The sequence below is a fragment of the Carcharodon carcharias genome, chromosome 7 (genome assembly GCF_017639515.1).
Source record: "Carcharodon carcharias isolate sCarCar2 chromosome 7, sCarCar2.pri, whole genome shotgun sequence".
Classification (NCBI taxonomy): Eukaryota; Metazoa; Chordata; class Chondrichthyes; order Lamniformes; family Lamnidae; genus Carcharodon; species Carcharodon carcharias.
Window position 1 is genome coordinate 40,264,791 of NC_054473.1, and position 27,231 is coordinate 40,292,021.

The 27,231-nt window shown below is 43.4% G+C and overlaps 1 protein-coding gene across 1 annotated transcript in view; it reads right to left on the minus strand.

Annotated features, from left to right (window-relative positions):
* Positions 1-27,231, minus strand: part of LOC121280238 (dynein heavy chain 12, axonemal-like) — a 38,021-nt gene that overhangs the window by 2,760 nt on the left and 8,030 nt on the right. Inside the window, exons 3-9 of the mRNA XM_041192014.1 lie at positions 25,731-25,780; positions 24,918-25,049; positions 18,248-18,406; positions 17,425-17,670; positions 9,563-9,734; positions 7,158-7,701; positions 3,226-3,379 (exon numbers count right to left, since the gene is read on the minus strand). Of these exons, the coding sequence (XP_041047948.1) occupies positions 3,226-3,379; positions 7,158-7,701; positions 9,563-9,734; positions 17,425-17,670; positions 18,248-18,406; positions 24,918-25,049; positions 25,731-25,780 (1,457 nt within the window). The remainder of the gene's footprint in view (positions 1-3,225; positions 3,380-7,157; positions 7,702-9,562; positions 9,735-17,424; positions 17,671-18,247; positions 18,407-24,917; positions 25,050-25,730; positions 25,781-27,231) is intronic.

Consider the following 27,231-nt stretch of genomic DNA (forward strand, 5'->3'; position numbering starts at 1 on the left):
CATTTTAATCATGCCAACGCTTCATGAGAACTCAACTTGTTGGATAAAGAATAGCTTGCACAGGGCCCAAAGCTATTAAATCTAAGAATATCTTTAGATTGCATTCTTACCTACAAGGACCACCTCACTAAGATAGCTCAGCTCAAGAGCTGAAATGGCCTCCTAAATAAGCTTGCAGATTCAACTAATGTGCAAACATTGTACAGCTCTCTGCTATTCAGTTCGACAATAATATGCTCCTTTGAGTTTAAATTGTTCCCACACAAAACTAATTGAAATACAACAAAATCAAATAAAGGGAATGATATAAACTTGTCAAACTTAAAATTTTTAATTTAGAAAGCTAGTTCTTTTTTTCATTCTTTTGTGTGATGTGAGCGTCGCTGGCTGGGCCAGCATTTATTGCCCATCCCTAATTGCCCTTGAGAAGGTGGTGGTGAGCTGCCTTTTTGAACTACTGCAGTCCATTTGGTGTAAATACACCAGGATTTTGACCCAGTGACAGAAAAGGAGCGGCAGTACAATTCCAATTCAGGGTGGTGAGTGGCTTGGAGGGGAACTTCCAGGTGATGGCATTCCCATGCATCTGCTGCCCTTGTCCTGTCAGGCGCAGCTATAATTTAAAGCAGATAAGAGTGAGGCCTACTTTTTAAGATGTTTTCAAGCACAAAATGGTAACCTGAACTGATGTAAGTTTGCGAGCAGTCAAGATAGTGCTAATAAGTTAATTGGTCACAAATAAAATTATAAAATTATATGAATGCAAAACCCAGTTCATCAAGTCGCAATTTCATTTGGAAGTTCTTTAAATTGAGTAAAAGGAATCTAAGAATTGTGGATGATTTGAATTTCTAAAACAAATTTCCTATAATTTTCAGTTAATTTATTCTGCACTTATTAGTCTGAGATCATTCGCATTTCCCATCTTAAAGGAGTTGACAACATATTGTTACAAATATCTAATTTTATGATTCATACGTTTTAGGAGTCTAACTTAGGTTTTGGAATTGAATTTTAACATGTGCAATAAATGGGAAAAAAAGCCTAGGTTTGAGAAATTGATAAACACCCCTAAGATAATTACCATTCAAAGAAAGATCTATGTTTACTTTAAGAGGTTAGAGTTAGAGATGGGAAAATAATAAACAATGGGGGCTGGGTTTTTATTTTGGGATTGGCAGGCCCGGCAGTGGCCAAGGAACAGATCCCCGACCACGATTTCACGCAGGTTGGCCAATTAACAGGCAACCAGCGTGAAAGGCGGGTTTGAAAGGCTCAGCGCTGCCGGAGTGGGGGGTGGAAGGAGGGCTAGCGCTGAAGTCAGCACGAGTGCAGAACGAAAGCTCCCTGAAGGCTGTCTCAGGGAGCTGAAGAATTTAAATGCAAAAAATAAAGATTTTAAAAACCAGGAAAAAAGGCCCAAGCATCAGAATCAGTCACCGGAACATATGGATGGTGAAAGTTCTGCCCAAACATTTTAATTTTTTAAAATTAACATCGGAAACCTCAACCCACCTATGATTGAGGTTTCCTGAAAAATGCAAAGGCTGACTGGCCGATTCAACCACCCACCAACCGTAATGTTGGACGGGCAATAAAAAACCTCAGTTAATTATTACGGTGATGGCCTTAATAGGCCTCTTAATTGTCGGCAGGCGTGCTTCTGACTCTCGTGCGCGCCTGCCGACTGAAATACCACGTGATTGCTTGTGATATCACATGCTATTTCACACTTGAGTGGGTCAGGCATGCACCCACACGCTGAGTGAAAAATTCGGCACCAGGTATTCCTCTCTTAGCTTCGCAGTGAAGCCAGTGAGTCTGATAAGATTGCAGTTGGCCCCATTACAGAATTACAGAATTGTTGCAGCACAGAAGGAGTCTATTTGGCCTGTCATGTCAGGTCTGGCTCTCCGTAGGATCAATTTATCTAGTGGCACTACCCCACCTTCTCTCCATAGCCCTGAACATTGTTCCTTTTCAGATAACAATCCAATTCCCTCTTGGATGCCTTGACTGAACCTACCTCCACCACACTCTCAGGCAGTCCATTCCAGATCCTAACCACTTGTTGTGTGAGAAAGTTTTTCCTCATGTCGCCATTGCTTCTTTTTCCAATTACCTTACATTTGTGCCCTCTTGTTCTTGATCCTACCACCGAGAGAGATATAAATTATTCATGTGGGTCCCTGAATCAAAGGGATGTTTTGAAGGTAAAGGTAAAGGACATCCCGAGCATGACACATTGCTATAGGGATAGATTTCAAGGAGTTTGTATTTTTTGGTTTTGAGCTTTTATATGTATGGTTTCTCACAGAACAATGCAGTCAGCTTGGGAGCAGCTTTGAGACGGGCAGTTGAAGACTCGATCAGGAACTGTAAAGCAGCTGTGGACCAAGAGCTGAGGGCTATTGGAAACCAAGGAAGTTTTCTGATTTGGAGTCACCAAGCAAGAATGCATTGAGGTCCATGCTTGAACTGGGGAGTCCACAATTGTGATGTGCTTAAGGAGGACTGTAGGGTCACCTAGCTGGACGTTAGTGGAAGGACCCCAGGAAATCTTATGTCTCAAAGAATAGTGGGAACACTGAGGAGAATCAAAGTGACTTCCTGAAAACTATGATTTGGTCCCAGAAGAAGTGAAGGAATTTCAAGATCCTGGAAAGTACAGGGGAACCCTTGGATGGAAATAAAAGTAGAACAGGGAGTGGCCTTTTGAGATTAAAAAAAGTAAGAATTTATGAAATATAGTGTTAAGTTAGTTGTACTTGCTTCGTTTAACTCTTGTACATTTAAAGCTTATTTGTTTAGACATGAAGTCTTGTGGTGCAATTCTTCCTGATAATAACTGAGCTAATTTAATTTTAAAAGTTCCTGGTCTCCACTGAGATTGTAACAATGTTCAGAACTTGGGTGCAAGCATCCGAATTCTAAATTAATTCTAGGTAGATTTAAAAAGTTCTAAGGGGCTCCAAGGAACAGGTTAAAAAATGTTTGACTTCACAGTATACTCTGCATGGTGTCAAACCCAAATAATCCTACACTGATTCTCTGAGGATTTGGGTTCAACTCAGAATTTACACTGCCATTTTGGTATTTTGAAACTATTTTTCATGACACTAAATTTACTGCACAAATGCGCCCTAAGTGTGTCCTAGTAATGATAATATTGATTACTGCACCATAATTACCAAAGACATTGAGACCAAATGATCAGTAACTTACTCATGATATGCCTGATTTCTGGCCATTCAATTTGTTGTTCAAGTGTGGTTTTCAGTTTAGAGCAGAAACGAACATGAGCTACATAATCCAACATCACACGGATCACTTTCCCAGATAGGTGTTTTAACCAGTTTAATGTAATGACTTCACAAAACTGAAATAAAAATTCAAAAGGTTAAATAATATTTCTATAAATTTTATAAAATTGATTGTTTTGTTCTTTTCAAATTACAACAAAAAACATTGCCCACAGCTGAACTCAATAACATTTCAATGTGGTAAAAATTTGCTCGAGTGAAAGCATAGTTGTAACATATTTGAGCTTAGTGGACTAAACTATTTCATTTACTCCTGAAGCTGCAGAAGCTTGTGCTCAGGAAGTCTATTTTGAACCTCAACTGCGCACCTTTTTAAATTCATTATCATTTCTGTGAACTTCTGTGTTTAAAGTAAAGATACTTCAGTGCTGAAGAATGAAACCTTTCCACTTTTGGCATATTTTCACTACTGAGCAGTGTTGATTCATCGTACAAGAGTCTGAAAGGGAAATGGCAGGCTTCTGTTCAATTGTGGAGAGGATTGGAGCCAAGTTGTGTCCTGTCCTCACCCCACATGACCACAGAAGTTACTTTAAGACAAGCTGGCCTGAAAATCCTGAAAGCTTTTCCAATCCCCAAGGGCCTGGAACTCAGCTGAGATCAGCTAAATTAGCCCAGAATATAGTAAATCTGGTGTGCATAACTCATCAACACTTGTACTCACTTAGGAGCTAAAGGTGCACAAAGTATCCTGTTAAAAATCTGAACATCTGGAAGTTAGGTAAGAACATAAGATACAGGAGTGAGAGTAGACCAGTCAAACCCTCGAGGCCTCCTCCACCATTTAATATGATTATGGTTGATCTTCTAGTTCAACTTCACCTTTCCACACCATCCCCATATTCCCTAATCCTCTTAATATCCAGTGTGTCCAGCTGGTCAAAGAAATGCACCTAAGTGTACAGGTGAAGAGAGTTAGCATGCTTTCTGCTTTCATGTGCTACTTATTTTTCACTTTCAGCCTACACCTAGCAGCAATGCAAAAAAGAGGTCCAAATGTATAAATATCTCCCTTTCAGTACCCAAACTCTCCACCGGCAAGTCCTCAGCTGTGTCTCCTCATGGTGACACACAGAAACTGGGTCCCTCACATCACAGGCTAAAGCTTCAGAGGGACTCGGAGGAGGTTTGGCCCTCAAACATGCAGTGCGTAGGCCCACTGGCATGTGGGCATGCCCTGGCACACATGAACTAAACTCCTATCTATGGCTATAGCTCCATTGCCTTGTAGATACCTTGGAAGAGTGGAAGGCTAACAGATAAACCCTGACAAAAAATCTGAAGTGGAGTCCAAAAGCAGACTGATAACTAAATATTTCATTTTTCCAGCAACTCCTGCATCAAAACTGATGCTAATTGCAATGCTTTGCTTTCCTTTGGACTTCACTGGCGAGGTCGAGGGGGACATCCTGACATTTCAGCAACCCAGGGTCTCCATAAATTTTGCCCAGGTTTGTGCCCTGGGCACATTGAAACCAAGCTGTCCACTCTCATTAATTACAAGAGAGATCTGAGTGAGAAGACTCTGAAAGTACTAAGAGTCGCTTGAAGTAAAGTCCAACAGACCGCTCGGTGGTGTGTCAATGACTATTGGTTACAACTTTGCCAGAACATCCAGCTGTCTTTTGAGACAAGTAATGCTAGGGACATGTATGAAGGGATCAAAAAGGCAACAGGTTCCTCAGCAAAGAAAACAGCTCAACTGAAAACAAAGGCAGGGAAAGTCATCACCGACTGCAATAAGCAGCTGAAAAAATGGGTGGAACATTGCCTTAAGTTATACTCTAGGGAGAACACTGTCACCAAGGAAGTTCAAGACACCACAGAAGGCCTGCCTGTCATGGCAGAGCTGGATAGCAACTCCACAATTGGAGGATCTTAGCAAAGATATTGACTTACTTGCCATAGGCAAAGCCCCAGGAGCTGATGTTTTCCCACCTCAACTCTCAAGCACAGAAGCCAGCAATCTTGCAGCACCTGCACAAACTTCTGTGTCTCTGCTGGAGGGAGGGGACAATACCCAGGATATTCGTGATGCAAAGATTGTGACCCTGTACAAGAACAAGGGCTACCACAGCGATTGCAACAACAATTGAGGTATCTCCCTGCTGAGCATCATGGGAAAAGTATTTGCTCATGTTGCCCTTATCAGACTTCAGATCTTGGCTGAACGCAATCACCCCGAATCCCAGTGTGTCTGGACTTGAAAATCTACAACTAACATGATCTTCATAGTCTGCCCTGAACAAAGGAGACCACTAAATATTGACTACATTGATCCTACCAAGATATTCAACCATGTGAACAGAGACAGTCTATTTAAGCTGCTGGAGAAAATTGCCTTCCCACTGAAGCTGCTCAATGTGATCGCCTCTTTCCATGACAACATGATGGGTAAGGTCAGCTATGACGGGGCAACATCGGAACCCTTTGAAATCCACAGTGGGAATCAAACAGGGTTGTGTTCTGGCACTGACTCTCTTTGGCATATTCTTCTGTTTGTTGCTGTCAATGTGTTTCAGGTCATCTACAGAAGGTGTCTACTTACAACCCAAAACTAACAGAAAGCTGTTCAGCCTTGTTTGATGGACAAAGGCAAAAGTGTGCCAAGACCTCTTCAGAGTTGCCCTACACTGACAATGCCACACTAGCATTCCATTCTGAGGAATACCTTCAGCTCCAAATAGACAGACTGTCTCATGTCTGTAAAAGGTTTGGTTTAACTATCAGCATCAGGAAAACTAATGTCATGGTCCAGGATGTTGCCATACCACCATCTGTCAGCATTGACAATGTGGCGCTGAAGGTTATTGATACTTCGCATTTCTAGGCTCCAACAGTCATCAGCAATCTGTCACTTGATGCTGAAATCAACACATGCATAGCAAAAGCTGCAGCTATTAGTACAAGATGAATAAGAGAGTGTGGAACAACAGCAATCTGACCGAGAACATCAAACTGCGAACATCAAACACCTTCCAGACTTATTATTCTATTTGGCAACATTATAAGCCTCTTACCATCTTTAACATCTCTTGCTAACCGCATTTGGACCATTTTTCCCATGGAGTTTTTATTCTTTAAGGGAATGTATATTTGTTGCAAATTATAAATTAATTATTTAAATGTTTGCCATGGTTTATCTACCATCATACCTTAGATAGTAGAGAGTAGATAGCTTCCCAAACTACCTATTTTTCTATATACTTTTCTAATGTAGAGAGAGAAGGAACAAAGGCCACACAAAGAAATATATGTCTTACATAAGCGAATTTAGTTGTTTGTTAACTATTGTAAAATACAAATAAATCTATAAGATCAAAGTTAGTCTTGATCTGAGAATACTTGATCATAAAATTCAGACAGAAATCAGGTTTCAAAGCACATACAGGCCGGGATTTTGTGGGCAGTGGAAAGTGAACATTACCAGCTGTGCATTACACTTACACTTAGCACAGACTTGTGAACAGTTTAATTACACTGGAATGGATGAGCCTTAACCTTCTCTGGCAAATCTAGTAGGTATTTATCAGGTAAAAGCCACAACCTTAAGTCTTCCATGTATCTCAATACTGAATCTCTAGGTGAGATACTGTTATAGCGAAGGCTTTGGAGGTGGAAGGTAACTCAGGCAGCAGTTTCTTGATTTCTTTATTGAACTGCATGTATGCTGTCACCAGAAATTGCTATCTGATTTACTTTAATAACAATTAGCGCTAATGACTGCAGGATGCCAGCAAATATCTCAGTGATTGGCCAGGGATCTGTCACAGGGCCGTTGTGAAGTGCCCAGTTACTCTGACATTGAAATATGTAGACTAATCCAGTACCTACCATGTTGTCCTTAATGACTGATGGTGTCCATCCTTCAGAGGAAAACAGGGGATGAATTTTGTTTTCATGTGGGCAATCAAAGCAGCAATGGATGTTGTACCCGTAACTGAACAACATCCTCAACATAACTTCGTTATTTAATGCATACTGCAGAGCAGATGGGAAGTGAGTTGTGTTCACTTTGCAATAGTAATTTACATTGGCTCCATGACGCAGAAGCAAGTTCATGAGTTCATAGTTGCCTAGTCTCAGAGCTAGTTGGAGACAATTGATGGGATCTTGGTTTGGTAATGCTCCAGCCTCCAGGAGGAGCCGAGCAGAGAGGACATCATTATTTGATACAGCAAAATAGAGAGCAGATTTTCTGTGGTCATCATAGCCTCTGCGAAGCCTGTGACTGAGCATGAAATTGACATCAAAGTGGAACTGCAGAAGCAACTTGAGGCATTCTTGCTGGCCACCTGCTGCTGCTGAATGCACTGGACTTATCCCACTCTCCATAATAGCAGAGTAATCTGTAACTGGAATTAACTGCTTCAGTGATCTACGGAAAACCAGGCAAGAATACATTTTAATAATTAAGAAAAACTGCAAATCATAGAAATAAGAAATAGAATATAAAATTTCAGGAATACACAGTAGATCCACTGGTAATTAAAAAAAAGGGGACAGGAGGAATTAATGTTTCAGGTTTATACCCTTCATCAATTGAACAAAGATTCTCAAATTTGAGCATTTACCTGTTGGTCTTTTAAAACAAATATTGAGCAACAAATTGTATTTTTCAGCAACTTGTGCTTTTATTTCATATTAAACTGAACACTGAAGCTAAAAGGAAGGTCCTTTATTCTTCATTTACATAAGTCCACCAACTCCAGGCTCTTTAGCGTTATAAAGCTGCAGCTGACAACACATGCACTGTTCTCTCATTGTCAGCTGTAGTTAGATACGATTTGATTTATGTTTCTAGGTTAGTGGTGGAGACTCAATTCTTCACGGGTTTTGCAAGCTCCTGCAGAATTTGCCAATTCCACTCCTAGCCAGCAGCTGATAGAGAATAGTGGGAATGTAAACAGGGATAAGCTGTGCCAGGATACTCTGCTGAAGTGCAGAAGTTGGTACGATACTATTATTAGCTGCCTAACTCATAAATGCTTAAGCCTGGCATTGTCCAGTATCATTTAGCTACTGTGACAGTATGTTTTCTAACTGGTGCCACCTGACCCAGAGGATTTACACAGGATGTGCAAGTGTGACAGTGATATCAGTAATGTCTCCCATTTAAGAAGGGGCCATAGGCTGATACTTCCAACAATTTAACAATTGTTCTTTTATTTAGGAGCAGAATAGATAAGTGGCATGTTTTGTATAGTTTTTTTTTAATGGGGTTTTGACAGTGGCTGATGATAAGGTGCTTTGCCAGTTCCCAGCTGTGGAAGTCTTGTGGTTCAGTAGGTAGTGCCCCTGCCTCAGAGCCAGAAGCACTGGGTTCAAAAGCCACCCCACGAAGGGAATGCCCATGACGTGGTTCAACAGACTGATAAATCAGCTTATAGATCCTTCCAATACTTCCCCACTATCCCTCAAAGGGAAAAAAAGTGTGAAGATACACAACAAACAAAATAAAAGCCAAATGCTGGAAATCGAAAATTAAAACAGAAATTGTTGGAAAAACTCAGCAGGTCTGGCAGCATCTGTGGAGAGCAAAACAGAGCCAACCCCAACCTGACTCTTTTTTATATTGAGCTCGAAACGTTAACTCTGTTTCTCTTTCCAGCTGAGTTTTTTCCAGCACTTTCTGTTTTTACTTTACAACTGGGACACTTGGTGGGCCATCCCACCATAGGTAGAGTTCTGATCAAAGGTCACTGACCTAAAACATTAAGCCAGATTTTCCAGTCAGCGGCGATGCTGGTGTGTTTACCACTGACTGCAGGAGTATTACTGCCCCACCTTTTTCCGCCTTTTTAGCTGGGTCCTCTTACCCTGGCTACAGCCATGAACCCTTAGCACAGCCATTCACAGAGAGCAACGAAGCAGTGGAGAGGCCACACCCCCTTTTATGATACTAGCTGCCATGTTCAGATAATATTTTAAAGGTCGAGATGGTTTTAGTGGGTTGGTGAGTGAGTGGATAGGAGTTGGGGTGAGTGGTTGTGTGAGTGGGGAGGGGGGGGGGTGAGGGCATGGGTGGTCAGGGTAGGGGTTGGGTAGTCAAACTGACAGGCAGTTGGGGTGGTGAGTGCATGGGGTGGGCTCCACTATTAATCCCTAACATACAGTCAGTATTTTAACATTAATAGTCATTTTCAAAAATAGTGTTGCAATTTCTCATGAGGTTTTTATTCGAAATATAAAAATAAAATCACCATTGTGGCTGCCCAATATATTTTCCTCAGACTTACTGATAATGTCCTCTGTATGATGCCCTGTGAATGGGCAGGTGACCAGAATATTTGGGAACATTGGCATCAGCCCCATATTCTAATAGGAGTGCCAAGCATTCTGAGTTTGCAACAGTGGCAGCCTCAAATAACACAGAGACACCATCAGAAGCTTGAGACAGGACATCAGCTCCTGCAAAAGAGAGACAGGTTAGTTTAAAGTAGGTAGTAGGGTGAGGTTGAATGGGACAGGGGTATGATGCCCACTCTTACATACTTAGACCTTGGTTTGAATTCGGCTCACACAGGTAATGAATGTCTCCCCTTTTGTCAGCTGTAATAGAATAATGTGAAATGAATTTGAACAAGTCCAATTTCTAAAGAGCAGGAGTCTGTAGCATAAGAGTTCCTAAAATTTAGCACTAAACGCGGTTTGAGGCCATAAGGAAATTTGGTGTTGTAAGCAGATTTAGCCAATTGTAACACATGAAGTGTTTCCCTTGACCAGGCAGCTCAACACAGACCAAGGATTTTCCTGCTCTAAAGTCATATTTGCATGGCCTTTCAGCAACAGAAGGTCTGGAAGACAGATTGGAGGGAAAAACAGCATTTCAAAAAATTAAGATCTGCTGGTGAGTATTCCAATTGGTACAGAATCAGCTTCCATGATATGTATCGTTTTTACTTCACTGGTGGGCACTTTATTTTAAAATAACACCCCAATTATTTTTGAACAGTGATTTGCCACATGCCCCCATATTAAAATATTGACAATTCCACACCTATCAAACCTCCAAACTTATTTTCCCTATTTCTGTGTCGGGCAAATTAACTCAGTCAAACAATTGCAGAATAAAATATGCTTGAATAATGAATGAAAGGGCCAAAAATCATAACAGTTGGACACATCATTTGTAAAAATAAGAGCACATGTAACCTTGGGATATGGTTTGATAATTGGTTGATAGGTAGGAGAAAGAGAAAAGGCATAAAGGGAATGCGTTCTGGTGCAACATGACAAGTTGTGTTCTCCAGGGCTTGTACTGGGCCCTCATATCAGCTTTTCATCATATACATCAATAATGCGAATTAAAGAATCAAAGCTTATTCATCCAAACTAGAGGGAACAATAAGTTGCATAGATGGGAGCAAGAAGTTATAAAGGAACATAAACAGATTAAGTTAATAGACAAAAATATGGCAAATGGTTTTCAATATGGGGTAGCATGATATAATCTGCTTTGGATCCAAGAAAATCAAGTTGGAACATTTTTTGACAGCAAGAGACTAGAAACTGTAAGAGGAGAAAAGGGATTTGGGTTTACAGATGCACAATCAATTAAAGCTGGTGCTAGCAATCAAAAAGGAAAATAGAATGTTGCTCTCCATCTAAAGGGGTGGGAGGCACTGGAATTCAACAGTGAAGAAGTTGCACACATCCTTATTCAGACCCCATCTAGAGCACTACATTGAGTTCTGAGCATCAACCTCAGTTTGGTCTTTAAGTTAGTCCAGTGCAGATTTACAAAAATGATACCAGACCTGAAAGGATTAAAGTTAGAGAACAGGTTGCATGGACCTGACTTGTATTCTCTTAACTTAGAAGGTTGTGGAGTGATCAAATTGAGGCATTTCAAACAATAAAAATATTCAGTAGGCTAGGTATAGAGAACCTATTTCTTCTCATGGGGGAATCTAGAATAAAGGATAAAATCTTAAAATTAGAGCTAGGAGTGAAATCAGGAAGCACTTTTTCACACAATAGTAGTGAAAAAGTAAAATTCTTTCACCCAAGTGGCTGTGGATGCAGAATAAATTGAATATGTTAAGACAAAGAACAAGATTCTCAAGAGAAATGGATCAAAGGTGAGTAAATAGAGTTGAGGGACAGACCGCTCATGATCCAAGTGAATGATGGAATGAGCTCAAGGGGCTGAATGGCCTCCCCCTGTTCCTGTGTTCTTAACAACAATGACGTATTTTTAAAAAAATATTTTAACAGGTAATTAAAATCATTAAGTCACAACAAGCCTATCACTTTTCATAGATCAACTCGAGCAACCTTCTTTCTTATCACATCCATCAATCCCATCTTTTTAAAACATACATTTATGATCCCAGCTGAGGTTAACCCTGGACAAGCCTGATCCCAGAGTGGAACCCAGCTTGGTAGATCCCAATGTTTATTTGTTTGTTTAGATACGTGGAGAGTAGCTGCTGAGCTTTTATCAAAAAATTTATTAAACAAGATTAACTATATTACAATACTCCTTCACCCACAACTACATCTTTACAGATATATACAGGTCTGTAAGGATAACAGAAGTTTCAAAACCTATCTTATACTTTAATGTTCACAGTAAGTACACAGGCAATGTAAACCAACAGACACCCTGTGGTTGGAGACACTACTCTGAAACCAAGTAACAGATGCCACCTTAACCAGCTGCTATGGATCTCTCCTCAACTCCGCCCACCCCCCCCATCCCACCTCTCCCCCCGCACCAGCCCCCCTGCCCCCAACCCCCCACCATGAGTCAACCAGTCTCACTGAACTCTGTCTTTTACATGAGGGTTTCCAATCTCCACTCTCCAAGAACTCTTCTTGGAATCTTCCCCCAAACCAACCCTTTCTCTCAGGCACCTTCCGCAAGGGTTTACCTTCAGGGTTTCCAACTCTCTTTTTGATGTTCCTCTTCTCTGGGCCACCACATGCATTTAATCTGTCTTCCACACCCTTTCTCTAACCGACTCAGCCGTCAACAGTACACACTGCTTCACATACCCACAGCAAAGAGTTACAGACCTTCAGTTGTCTCTTTGGACCTTCTTGTTTCTTGCAAGCTGTTCTCACTTTAAATCTGCTTTCTGCAGCTTGAAGCTTTAAACTTAAAGCTTGGAGGCTTTCTCTGCACCTCACTCTTAACTTCACTTAACAGAACCTTTTCCAGGTTCCTGTCCCTCCTTTGACTAGAAGGTCTTCTTTGGACTTTCCCCTCTTCTACTCCCCTGGATTTTTGGGGTTTTCGTTAGCTTGGGACCGGCTATTTGTCCATTTCTAGGTGGCTTCTGTTTGGTAGCTGTCTTCCAAACCAGCTGAACTCCAACAGCTTCCAAATCAACCTGCTTTCTTTCTAGCACTTTCTGTCTGTGTGTTTGTGTGTATGTGTGTGTGTGAGTCTGAAGGAGGGTCCTGCCTCTCTGGATCCTTGTTGCTAGGTAACAGCCCAATTTTTCCTATTCTTGTTTGCTTTAGAATCGTAAAAACCTTCATTAAAATGCAGACATGTTTTAAAGTGAAATTAAAACTCATTTTGACCTTTCTTACAGGTACAGAAATACAAATCAAACTCAAAAACCAAAGCTAAAGCTCATTCCTAACACTCAAAAAATACAAATATAACTTACTTAAACTATCTCTATTTCCTAACAATACTATACTTGTCTGCTTCAGCAATTTCCCTGGTAATTCGTTCCACAGCAACGTTGTGAAGTAACAAGTTTCTCCCTGAGTTCCTTTCTTACTACTAACTTACTAATGAGAGCCATTCTTTGCCCAATTTTTAAAAAATTCATTCACGGAATGTGGGCTTCGCTGGCTCGGTCAGCATTTATTGCCCAACCCTAGTTGTCCTTGAGAATGTGGTGGTGAGCTGTCTTCTTGAACTGCTGCAGTCCGTATGGTGTAGGCATACCCACAGTGCTGTTATGAAGGGAGTTCCAGGATTTTGACCCAGCAACTGTAAAGGAATGGTGACATATTTCCAAGTCAGGATGGTTTGTGGCTTGGAGGGGAACTTCCAGGTAGTGGTGTTCCCATGTGTCTGCTGCCCTTGTCCTTCTAGATGTTAGCAATTGTGGGATTGAAAGTTGTCTAAGGAGCCTTGGTGAGTTCCTGCAGTGCATCTTATAGATAGTACACACTGCTGCTACTGTGCGTCAGTGGTGGAGGGATTGAATGTTTGTGGATGTGGTGCCAATCAAGCGGACTGCTTTGTCCTGGATGGTGTCAACCTTGAGTGTTGTGGGAGCTGCAGTCATCCAGGCAAGTGGAGAGTATTCCATCATATTCCTGACCTGTGCCTTGTAGATGGTGGACAAGATTTGGTGAGTCAGGAGGTGAGTTACTTGCCGCACGATTCGTAGCCTTTGACATGTTCTCATAGCCACAGTATTTATATGGATAATCCAGTTCAGTTTCTGGTGAATGGTAAGCCCAAAGGTGTTGATAGTGGGGGATTCAGTGATGGTAATGCCATTGAATGTCAAGGGGCAATGGCTTGATTTTTGTTGTTGGAGATGATCATTGCCTGGCACTTGCATGGCACGAATGTTACTTGTCACTTGTCAGCCCAAGCCTGGATATTGATCAGGCCTTGCTGTTTTTGGACACGGACTGCTTCAGTGTCTGAGGAGTCACGAATGGTGCTGAACATTGTGCAATCAGCAGTGACCATCCTCACTTCTGACCTTACGATTAATGGGAGGTCATTGATAAAGCAGCTGAAGATGGTTGGGCTGAGGGCAGCACCCTGAGGAGCTCCTGCAATGATGTCCTGGAGCTGAGATGATTGACCTTCAATAACCACAGCCATCTTCCTTTGTGTTAGATATGGCTCCAACCAGCGGAGAGGTTTCCCCTTGATTTGCGTTGACTCCAGTTTTGCTAGGGCTCCCTGATGCCACACTTAGTCAAATGCTGCCATGATGTCAAGGGCAGTCACTCTCACCTCACCTCGGGAGCTCAGCTCTTTAAATCCATATTTGAACCAAGGCTGTAATGGGGTCAGAAGTTGAGTGGCCCTGGCAGAACCCAAACTGGGCATCAGTGAGCAGATTATTGCTAAGCAAGTGCTGCTTGACAACACTGTTGATGACCCCTTCCATCACTTTACTGATGGTCAAGAGTGGGCTGATGGGGCGGTAATTGGCCAGGTTGAATTTATCCTGCTTTTTGCGTATAGGACATACTTGAGCAATTTTCTACTTTGCCTGGTAGATGCCAGTGTTGTAGCTGTACTGGAACAGCCTGACTAGTGGTGCAGCAAGTTCTGGAGCACAATTCTTCAGTACTATTGCCGTAATATTGTCAGGGCCCATATCCTTTGCAGTATCCAGTTTTGCAGTATCCAGTGCCTTCAGCCATTTCTTGATATCACGTGGAGTGAATCAATTTGGCTGAAGACAGGCATTTGCGATGCTGGGGACCTCTGGAGAAGGCTGAGATGGATCGCCCACTTGGCACTTCTGGCTGAAGATTGTAGCAATTGCTTGAGCCTTATCTTTTGCACTGATGTCGTGTGCTCTCCCATCATTGGGGATGGGGATATTTGTGGAGCCTCCTCCTCCAGTGAGTTGTTTAATTGTCCATCACCATTCATGACTGGTTGTGGCAGGACTGCAGAGCTTAGATCTGATCCGGTGGCTGTGGAATCACTTAGTTTTGTCTAATGCTTACTGCTTATGCTGTTTGGCATGCAAGTTGTCCTATGTTGTAGCTTCACTAGGTTGACACCTCATTTTTAGGTATGCCTGGTACTGCTCCTAGCGTGCCCTCCTGCACTCTTCGCTGAACCAGGGTTGATCCCTTGGCTTGGTGGTAGAGTGGAGGATATGCCGGGTCATGAGTGCAATTCTGCTACTGATGGCCCAGAGTGCCTCATGGTTGCCCAGTCTCAAGTTGCAAGGTCTGTTTGAAATCTATCCCAATTAGCACAGTGGTAGTGCCACACGACACAATGGAGGGTATCCTCAATGAGAAAATGGGACTTTGTCTCCACAAGGACTATGCCGTGGTCACTCCTACCGACACTGTCATGGACAGATGCCTCTGTGGTAGCAAGTTGGTGAGGGTGAAGTCAAGTAGGGTTTTCCCTCACCACTTGCTGCAAATCCAGTCTGGCACCTTTAGGACTCGGCCAGATTGGTCTGTGGTGGTGCTACCGAGCCACTCTTGGTGATGGACATTGCAGTCCCCCACACAGAGTACATTCTGCACCCTTGCCACCCTCAGTGCTTCTTCCAAGTGGTGTTCAACATGGAGGAGCACTGATTCATCAGCTGAGGCAGGGGAGGGGGGTGTGGTGCGTGGTAATCAGCAGGAGGTTTCCTTACCCATGTTTGACCTGATGTCATGAGACTTCATGAGGACCAGAGTCGATGTTGAGGACTCCCAGGACAGCTCCCTCCCAGCTGTATATCACTGTGCTGCCACCTCTGCTGGGTCTGGCCTGCTGGTGGGCCAGGACACACCCAGGGATGGTGATGGTGGTGTCTGGTACATTATCTGTGAGATATGATTCTGTGAGTATGACTATGTCAGGCTGTTGCTTGAATAGTCTGTGAGACAGCTCTCCCAATCGTAGCAGAAGCCCCCAGATGTTAGTAAGGAGGGCTTTGCAGGGTCAACAGGGCTGCAATTGCCATTGTCATTGTCTTTTCCAGTGCCTAGGTCGATGCCAGGTGGTCCACCTGGTGTCACTCCTTATTGGCTTGTTTTTAGTGATTTGTTACAACTGCGTGGCATCCTAGGGCCATTTTAGAGGCGTGTAAGAGTCAACCACATTGCTGTGGTTTTGCAGTCACATGAAGGACAGACCAGGTAAGGACAACAGATTTCCTTCCCTAAAGGACATCTGTGAACCAAATGGGCTTTTACAACAATCGACAATGGTTTCGGGATCATCACTAGACTTCTAATGACAGATATTTTATTGAATTCAAATTCCACCATCTGCCATGGTGGAATTTGAACCCACGTCCCCAGAGCATTATGCTGGGCCTCTGGATTATTAATCTAGTACCAATACCACTATGCCAATCCACCTCACCCCTGTCTCTGTGAACACCCACCCCATGACCTTACCATCACTTACCTGCCCCTATTCAATCTGAGGCCTCGGGTGAGTCTAGTACCAGCAGCAGCCGCCACTTATTTGGTGGTGCTGCTGTGTACAGAAGAACTGCAGGCCTCTGATTGGCCAGCAGCTCTTGGTGGGCGGGGCTCCCACCACTGGGGTCCCAGGGGACGACCTGTCACTGTCCTGTCAATTGCCTGAGTGGCATAAGATGCAGCAGGCCTTCCCAGGAAGAGGCGGCAAGAAGTCTTGTTGGCTCTCTAGCCAGTGGCTGAGACCCCCATCATCTTCACAAGATTCCACCCAATGTTTCAGTGAGTGAGTAGTCAATTTATAGAACTGGTTTCCTAGGGAAACGGTGGAAGCAGTTAGAATTGATTTATTCAAATGTAACTTAGATAGGTTTCTTTTAGAAAATAACATTTTGGGATAAGGTTTAGGAGTTGAACTATGAATTGGATAAATACTTGAAGGAGAAGAAATTGCAGTGGAATAAGTAATGAATGGGACATATGGTTAGCTCTTTCAAAGAGTTGGCTCAGGCACAATGGGTCAAATGGCCTTCTGCTGTGCTGTATTATTCAATGATTTTATGACACGTGGTAAGGGTAGCGTGCTTGGGAGAAACAGGAAGCTTTGCACCTATGATTCCTAAAGCTCTCCACCCTGGGATTTTGCTTGTGTCATGTCTAGTTCTGTTGTAGATTAATTGGTAGAGATTGAGTGCTCTGATTAGTCAGTACTCCATTATTTTGTATCATGTGACTGCTAGGATGGTAGATGATTAACCAGTTGGACCTTGGTCTTTTCTCATCTAGCAATTCCTATGTTTTAATTATTGATGATGCACTGAGAGTGGAGCTTGTGTCTCAGCAAGACACTGAGGCTTTGCAACATGTTGAGCCTCAACTGATAGTATGTCACTCTGCTTTGGGTTTTAGTCATCAGACATTGCTTCAGTCATGTAACAAGAGCCATGGGTGCTCCCTAATCAGTAGGATAAAAACTACACAAATGATGCATTACCTTTTTGGAGTAAAACTTTAACCACTTCTGTATGTCCATTCTGTGCAGCAAGAGCTAGTGGAGTGAGTCCAAAGGCACTTCTGGGGTCTATTGTGGCTCCAGCATGAATCAGTAAATCCACTAAATCCTTCCTACCCAGATTGGCAGCTTCATGCAGGGCTGTCCTCCTATTATTGCATTCCAAATTCACAGCTGCCCCAAAACGTAACAGCAGCGAGGTAACATCAAGATCTCCATCTCTTATAGCTTTGAAAGGAGAAAATGGGTTTTATTGGCTTGGCCGCATTCAGATTTCAACTAACATATAAATAAGATCACAAATTTTAAGAGCTTAACAATACATTGGTTATTGATTCTGATAAGTTTAGAAAACATCTCATGGTAATCGTAAATCTCGTGTCTGATTTATCAAGTGTTAGATCCTTTATATGATCTGTTTCCAGGGGCACCAGGACTGACGCAGCTCCCTGCTTTCTTTAAAATACTGTCATGGGATCTTTTACATCCATATGATCAAGCAGCTGAGCCTTTGTGTCTATGTCATTGGAAAGATGGGTCCAAAATATGAAAAAAAACAAAACAAAAAGGAAGACTAAAATGAAGGCGCAGACTCTGTGGAATGGTTGATCTCCTTTTTTGCTGTACTATTCTATAATAACTTAGGAGTAGAAAAATATGAAAACCCAGAGGAGCAATGGATATTTAATTCTAATGATACCAACATTAAATCAGTTAATAGCAATAAGTAGGTAGCATGTAAAGTAATTAAATGGATGTAGATTTCAATCCTTTTCTTTGATAAAGCCAAGTAGCATAGATTTACCGGCTATTAAAAGAGAATTGCCCTCTTCATCCTTGGCATTGGGTTCGCAGCCCTTCACAAGTAAATACTGCACATTATCTATAAGATTCAACTCAACTGCCAAAAAGAGAGGGGTTTCACCCTTCAGGGTTTTCTGCTCCCACGTACTAGGAAGAGAAGCTGCAATGAAATGAAACCTTAGTTAGAAATAAAAACCTAAATTTGGCAATTCAAATCAACTATTAACTACCCTCTGAGAGAAGAAATTCCTCCTCATTTGTTTTAAATGTATGATCCCTTACTCTGAGATTATGCCTTCTGGTCCTAGACTCTCCTACAGGGGGAAACAACCTTTCACCATCTACCCTGTCAAGCCCCCTAAGAATCTTATGTTTCAATAAGGTCGCCTCTCATTCTTCCAAACTCCAATGAGTACAGGCTCAACCTACTCAAACTCTCCTCCTAAGAAAATCCCTCCATACCCGTGATCAACCTAGTGAACATTCTCTGGACTGCCTTCAATGACAGTATATCTTTCCTTAGATAAGGGGACCAAAACTATTCATAATATTCTAGATGTGGTCTAACTAGTGCCTTGTATCGTTTTAGCAAGACTTCCCTATTTTTATACTCCGTTCCCTTTGAAATAAAGGCCAACACTCCATTTGCCTTCCCTAGTACCTATTCAACTTGTATGCTAGCTTTTTGGAATTCAGGCACAAGGACTCCCAAATCCCTCCGTACTGCAGCCTTCTGCAGTCTCTCTCCATTTAAATAATATTCAGTTCCTCTATTCTTCCTGCCAAAGTGCATAACCTCACATTTTCCCACATTAAGTTCCATCTGCCACTTTTTTGCCCACTTACTTAACCCTGTCTATATTCCTCTGTAGACTTTTTGTGTCATCCTCACCACTTGCCTTCCCATCTATTTTTGTATCATCTGCAAATTTGGTGATAGTACATTCACTTCCCTCATCTAAGTCATTAATATATATTGTAAATAATTGAGGCCCCAGCACTGATCCCTGTGGCACTCCACTAGTTACAGGTTGCCATCCTGAAAATATCCCCCTTATCCCAATGCTGTCTTCTATTAATTAGCCAATCCTCTATCCATGCTCATATACTACTCCCAAAACCATGGGCTCTTATCTTATTAAGTAGCCTTACGTGTGGTACCTTATCGAACACCTTTTGGAAATCCAAATATATTACATCTACTGGTTCCCCTTCATCCATCCTGCTTGCTACCTCCTCAAAGAATTCTAATACATTTGTCAAGCATGATTGCCCCTTCATGAAGCCGTGCTGACTCTGCTTGCTTAGATTATGCATTTCTAAATGCTCTGCTATTACATCCTTTGTAATAGACTCTAACATTTTCCCAATGACAGATGTTAAGCTAACTGGCCTATAGTTGCCTGTTTTTTTGTCTCCATCCCTTTTTGAATAAGGGTGTTACATTAGCTGTTTTCCAATCCTCTGGGACTTTTCCAGAATCTAAGGAGTCCTGGAAGATTACTACCAGTGCATCCACTGTCTCTGTAGCCACTTCCTTTAATATTCTAGGATGCAACCCATCAGGTCCAGGGGGCTTAGCTGCCTTTAGCCCCATTAGTTTACCGGTACTTTTTCTCTAATAATAGTTATTGTATTTATTTCCTTCCATTCTTTTGCCCCTTGATTATTTAGTATTGGAATGCTATTAGTGTCTTCTACCATGAAGACTGAAGCAAAATATTTATTCAACTATTCTGCCATTTCCTGATTCCCTATTATTATTTCCCTACCCTCATTCTGTAAGGAGGCTTTATTCACTTTGGTCTCTCTCTTCCCTTTTAAATATTTAAAGAGGCTCTAGCTGTCTGTTTTTATATTACTAGCTAGTTTACCCTCAAAGTTTATTTTCTCCCTCTATTATTTTTTGGTCACCTTTTGTTAGTTTTTAAAACCTTCCCAATCCCCTGGCTTACCACTAATCTTTGCCACGCTTGACGGCCTTCCAGACTCAGGACTGAGTTCACCAATTTCAGGTCATAACTACCACTCCCATTTTTTCAGACAGCAGCTATTGGTAATGATTCTGCTGCTTCCATTTACACCTCATCCTAGAACAATATTTTATTTCTTTAATTGACCCATTACCATCCCTTTTGCCTTGCACAATCACCCTTTTGTCAATCTACCCTGTCATAAAACTTCCCTTTTGTTCTTTCTCCTCTATACCCCTTCCTGCCTCTCTACTTGCTTGAGATCTGTTGCATAGCTAGCTCTTTTCAGTTCTGATAAGAGATCATTGATCTGAAACATTGGGCAGAATTTTCTGGCTGGTGAGCGGGTGGAGTGGGCAGGGTGGGCACGGACCCGATTGCCGCCCGTGATCTGTGCCACCATTTTGCGCAGGTGGGCCATTTAAGGCCTGCCCAGCGTGATTCGTGGCTCCCGAGGGCAGTGGGAGTGGGCGGGCGGTGGTGGGATTGTAATGACCACCAGGTCCAATGGTGACCTGGAGGCCTGTTTAAAAAAGCTGCTGCAGCCTTTCAAAGGCTGACGAACTTGATTACTGGAAGGGATTCCCAAACCGCTGCTTGTAAGCAGGCCAGGCAGGAGGGTAGGCACTGTGCCCCTCGTTTTTCTGATGACTGCCTTTCTGCCCTCCTCCAGGAGGTGGCAGCACGGCGGGAGGTCCTCGTACCCCAGGATGGGAGGAGGAGGCCCCCCCCACAAACGTGCCTGGGAGGAGATGGCGGAGATAGTGAACTCCCACAACGTGGTGCAACACACATAGATCCAGTGCTGCAAGCGCTTCAATGACCTCTTGCACTCCGGAAGGATGAGTACCAATGTTGGCATTGGTCACTTAACCCAGCAGGTAGGCTTTCCCCCTGGTGCCCCCCACCCCCCAACCAAGGGACATTGCTTCCATGTTAACTAGTCAAAAGTCCTTGTTCTTCCTTTCAGCATCAGTGGAGCAGGGCCGGGAGGAGGAACAGCAGAGGTCCCCTCTCACACCTGAGAGCACTGAAGTCATGGACTCACCAGCATCACACCATTTCTGCGAGGCAGGCATCAGCGCAGAAATTAGCACCTCAGTGGGAATTAGAACATCGGCTAGTGTCCCGGGGCACAGCGGTGAGGGCACTTCACCCTCGCTGGAGGAGCTGGCAGAGACAAAGGGTGCCCATGGCGCCAGCAGTTGGGAGACTGCAGGGGACCAGGCACATGCTCAGTCGGTTTCTGATGATGTGCCTCTGGAGTCGTCCGCGATGCAGCAAACGCAGGAAATGTGGCCGGGTGTGCGGGAGAACCTGGTGGAGATACATGAGGCTATGCTTGGCTTGGTGTCCGTGGTGGAGGAGTCTACGTGGACCATCGCCGAAGCAATGAACCTCATGTCCGAGCGCCATGTGTCCTCCATGGAGTGAATGGTGACTTTCATGGAGAGGCTCCTCCAGGAGACTCATAAGGGTTTCCTGGTGATGCGCTCTGACCAGCAAGCCCTCACATTGGCATTGACCTCAGCTGATCAGTGCCAGTGTGGGAGATGGTCTGGGCACCAAGTTTCCCAGCTCGGTGCCCATCCATCCACAGTGAGCAGGGAGGTCCAAAGAGACTTCACATTGGTGCCCAGCTGCCTTTCATGCCTGCGGGCTCCTCTCAGGGCACTCCAGTTGAGGGTGGCAGCTCCTCCGCCCCTCTGCCAGTGACCATTGCATCCGATGATACTGCGACGACTGGAGAGATGCCAACTGTGGAACTGGCAGCTCCCTCCCAGGTGGGGCCAGCCCATCAAGGCCAACAGGACAGCAGAGTCAGCAGGCTGTCTTACAAGCCACTCCCAGTGAGGGGGCAGCACCATAAGTGTAAACATAAGGCACCTTAGGTACACCACTGGTTTATCACTGGTGCTTTTGTGTTGGCCCTCAATGAGGTCTTTATGATTTGGTGTGATGTTGAACACCTTTGTCATTTTGTTTTCTTAAGTTCCTTTTGTTATAATATTAAATTTAGACATGTCACCATGGCTGAGGGTGCCTCTTCTGCAGGTGGATGGTTACCAATAATGTTATGAGTGATTTGTGATTTGTGGGACATTCTGCTTTATTGTTAGTTAATGTTCCTACCAAGGCAGATTTTGCACTCAGGTATCGAGTATAGAGTCTGCAGCCCAGGCTTGTCCGGGAGGTCCATCTGTGGTGTGCTAGCTGATTAAAGTCTTCTGGGTGTCCCTCCCTCCCTGGAGTATGCCCAGGTCACCGTCTACCCCCTCAGCGTTTCCCTGTATGTGCTCAGCCTCGGACTCACTGCTGGACTCGTCGTGTGCAGCCGCAGCCACTGTGTCTACATCTTCTTCATCCACAGCGTCCCCCCTTTCCAGTGCAAGATTGTGGAGAGTGCAGCATGCAACCACTATCAGCGACACACGATCTGGGGGGTACCGGAGTGCGCCCCCGAACGGTCCAGACATCGGAAACGCATTTTGAGAAGACCGATGGTTCTCTCCACCACAGCCCTTGTGGAGGCGTGGCTCCTATTGTACCACTGCTCAGCTTCTTGGATGGCGGAGAGGCGGCATGAGCCACCTTCTGAGGGGATAGACCTTGTCACTCAGCAGCCATCCTTCCCCCTGGATGCGGGGGAAGCCAGCAATGGCCATGAAGCCTCTGGCTCGCTGTGTCTGGCTTGCCTGGTCCCAACGGTAGTGGATGAAGGTCAATGCACGCCTGAACAGAGCGTCTGTAACCTGCTCGACACAAGCGTGGACAGCTGATTGGGAGACACCACAAAGATCACCCACCGACCCCTGGAAGGAGCCAGAGGCATAAAAGTTGAGGGCAGCTGTGACCTTTAGAGCCACAGGCATGGGGTGTCCACCCACACAGTTCGTGGCGATCTCAGGCCCAATCATCCAACAGATAGAGTCTCCCTTGAGGGATGGAGCCTCCTTCGGCACTGCACCTCAGACATATTGAGGTAGCTGCTTCGTCGCCTGTAAACCCTGGCAGCAGGATAGTGGCATCTTCTGTGGCCCCTTCCATCTTGGACTACCTCTTGGCCCTGTACCCCTTGTGCCTGAACTTGTCCTCCCAAAGGTGGCTCCCCTGGAAGCTGAATGTGCACTCCTGGCCTCCTCCCCCTTCTAGCCGTCCCTTCCTCCTCAGAGGAGGTGCCTCCAGTGTAGAGTTCAACTCCCATTCCTAAGCTAAGGGAAGGCTTCCTGAAACCTGCAGGCCCAAAAAAGATTTCTCATTTCAGAGTGTTGACCTGAAGGTCGTGAGTCCAGACTACGCAGCTGATATGCATTTTGAAGTATTTCTGCTCACACAGGCAAGTATCAGTTACTTTGAAAAATTAATGTTTGACAGAGCACACTCTCAACCCCACTGAGCCCTCTTATCCCGCCCCTGGATGAGGTTTATACAAATGTGTCCTATCCGCCTGCGCATTGTGCCCGTACGATGACCTGAAGATCGCATGGGCGCCAAAAAATCGCCGTCAATGGGCGCCTCCAGGACCTTAAGTGGCCCATTAATTAATGGCGCGCGTGTAGCGGAGATCATTGCGCGCCTGCCCAATGAAATATCGCGATGGTGCGCGGTGACATCAGGACATTCAACCAATGTCACCGCGTGTCATTTTACACGTCATTGTGTGGGGCCCGCTCCTGCATGTCAACAGGAAAATTCTGCCCATTAACCTTTCTCTACAGATGCTGCCAGTCGGACTGAGTAATTTCCAGCAGCTTGTTTTTATTTCAGATTTCCAGCATCTGAAGTATATTGTTTTTTTTATAAGGCACCTTCTTTATCCTCTGTCTTTTCATGAAATGAAACTACTTAACGGAAATCCTAATCCAGTTGCTAAAAGGAATCAAATACAACACTAATAGCTTTTTAGTAATTGCTGACAGTTAAAGTGAAGCTAACTGAACAATTCAACATATGAGGTTAACAACTGGGCATATTCTACATTTAATTTAATGGCTGAGAACTCAAAGGTGAATTCTCCCCACTAACTTTGTGGGTACAAATGTACCACATAATGTCATACTAATCTCTGAAGGTCCAACTTTGATTCTTTGTCTCTGTTGAGTTTGTGCATTACAGACAAGACAACAATTACAATATTACAACTGGTCTCTGTTGTGAAATCGCTTTAAGAGGATGCGCAAATATTGTACACGTGTCATCACAGTACCAGGATGACCAGCAGGGTGCATGCACATGTGCGTGTGTGCATTGAATCCCTGGAGTAGACCTGTTTGTTGAGTTCTCCTGTAACTTGTATACTAGTCTTCAAATAAAAGAACCTATTTTATTGTTCACCAGTCCTGTGTGTGTGATTGGGTGAGTTTACATGAAGAAAGCAAGTAATGCAAGTCTTCTTGCTCAAAAGGTGCAAAAACCAACAAGTCTTCCCCTATTAAAAGATGCATAAACATTGGGTAGGTGCAGGATTGAGTTAAAGCTATAGACTCCATCAAATTGGTTGTCAATTATCATTAATATATATCAATAGCAGCCCTTGTTCATCATGAGTTGATATGGTTGGCCTTTCTATTGTTATTGGAAGTAACAAGAGTTGAGAGGTGGAGCACACCTGAAGAGGTAATTAATCAATATACAAATCAAGATAAATGTTTTCACGGTTGATTTCAGATGAACAAACACTAAAATTGACACGGTCACCTTCAAAAGTGGCTCCAAGAATTGCCTGATTTAATTGTACTGCTGCTTCATGCAGAGGAAGCCAGCCTCTATCATCAGCTTCATTAAATGCAGAGCAATGAATGGACAGCTGGCGCACATCTGCTTCCTGACCTAGAAATTAAACATTCTTCAGTCATGTCATTTATGGGATGCTGATAACCAGAAAATAATTTCAAGAATTCAGATAACCTATCAAGCACACACATTCAACTTTGCAGAACACGCACAATCTCAGTGCATGAAATGAAGATCATATTTTGTCCTGGCACAAGAGGGATGTCATACTATGACTGGAGTAATCAGGTGTATGTTATGAGACAAATACTAGAACTGCAAGTGGCAGGAACTTCCCTGTGGTGATTGATATTTGAATGAGTACTTGCATTCTCATTAGTTCAATGGAATAGATTTAATGTAAGTTCCCTTTCACCTTCCCCTCCCCTTTGGCCAATTCACCTAACAATTCCAGGAAGAAAACATTAAGTACTAGAAAGCAAACCAAAATTCACAAACCGTTGTTAACTACAGGATAACGTATGGTACCTAGCGTGATTGATTCTTATATTTACTATTTTTGCATTATGAAAATTTGAATATTTCTCGGCTGGGTTTGCTGCATTCAAGAGACTCCAAACACAAAAATAAATAAGACACAGTAAAAAGGCAGCCAACTAAAGCCAACAAAGTGAGATACTGCTATCAGTTAAATGTTTACTCAGATTTCTATTTTTAGATGCATAGATTAAAAATTCTGATTAATAGCAAACCATCTGTATTTGTACGTTAGTTCACCTGTTTGTATTGCTTCGACAATCTTCCTGTTCTCTTTACTTGGTAAGAACCTGAACACAAAAGCAAGGTTACATATGAACTGCGCATTTACAAATATGTTCAGAGTTTACTATTGCTCCACACTTGGGAATACATAGGTTAAGTTACTTACTTTATACCAATGTGGTTAAGGTGTTCAAGTCCCAATGCTGCTGAAGCATCGAGCTAAACAATTATTTTTTTTTCTAAATCATTTCTAAATGATATAATTTGAAATAATTTTAAATATAGATAAATATAGATAAAACACCCAGACCTATGCAATGTTAACAGGGTTGCTTGGCTGGACATTAGATTCTCTGAGGCTGGACATTGGATTCTCTGAGGCTTGAAAGCAATTTCTTTAAATCTTTCAAGGCTTATGTGTAAAACTATGTGCCAGAGCTCCTTCAGTGAGTAAATACACCTTACAGTGTGCTACTGAGCCCTACGGGCCATGAACAGGTTCAATTCCTGGTCTGTGCTGGTTCAGCTAGTCTTGGTCAGAGTTGCTGTTCGGGCAATACAATCATTCTTAATATCTTGGTCTACGTAGGGAGAAAGTCATTCAATCAGGTTTATATTCTTGATCGCTATCTGGTGACCTCTGTTGGAAAGCGGTTTTGTGTGGTCACCAGGTGAGGACAGGATTGGGCTCAGCTGTGATGCCTTCCATAGTGGACACAACGCCAAAAATACATGGAAGTTAGCCATGTGGATGAGGTGTTGGGGAATGGGCAATACCTGTGCAACTACAACCCAACAAGATTTAATGCCTCAGAAGAGGAGGAAAAATAGGCTGAAAAGTGATTGCCTTTTCTAAGTTTTAAATTAGTAATGGTTATTGCTGGTGATCAAATGCAGGGTGTGGATTCTGTGATGGTAAATGTCTGAAGGAGCCACTGATTCTTTGGTCAGGCCAGTAGTTCAATTGGAAGACAGGGCTGCTGCTTAAAAAATTAAGTTTAGAAGTCTGGAGCATGAGTAATCTAGGTAACATTTTTAGCATTCAAATCTGAAAGATAATGGGTGGAATTTTCCAATTTGGAGACTAAGTACAGTGGTGGATGGGAAATTTGGTGTGATTCCCGCTGGATGGTGGGGCAGATTTTCGCGCCCGATCTTCTACTTTTCAGATCATTAATTATGTACCAGCAAGGAACTTGTCGAATCTCGTGGCAGGGCAGGCAATGATTTATCCGCCCCACCATTACCTCATTAGGTTGAAAGTCCTGGTGCCATATTTAAACGGCACTCACACACAAAAGTTCACTCACTGCAAGCCAGGTGTTGTGTAGGACAGGTAACCCAGGGCACCTAAAAGATCTGAACCCTCAGCTCCACAATTCAGCAATACCTCTCTGGATATACTCCTCCATGCCATCCAGGAAAGATGGGAGGTCTGCTTTCCAAGGGATAAGAGCCGGAGGTCCGCCCACCTGACCACCTTGGCTTTGGAGGAGGTCGCTAGGGAAGTCAGCAC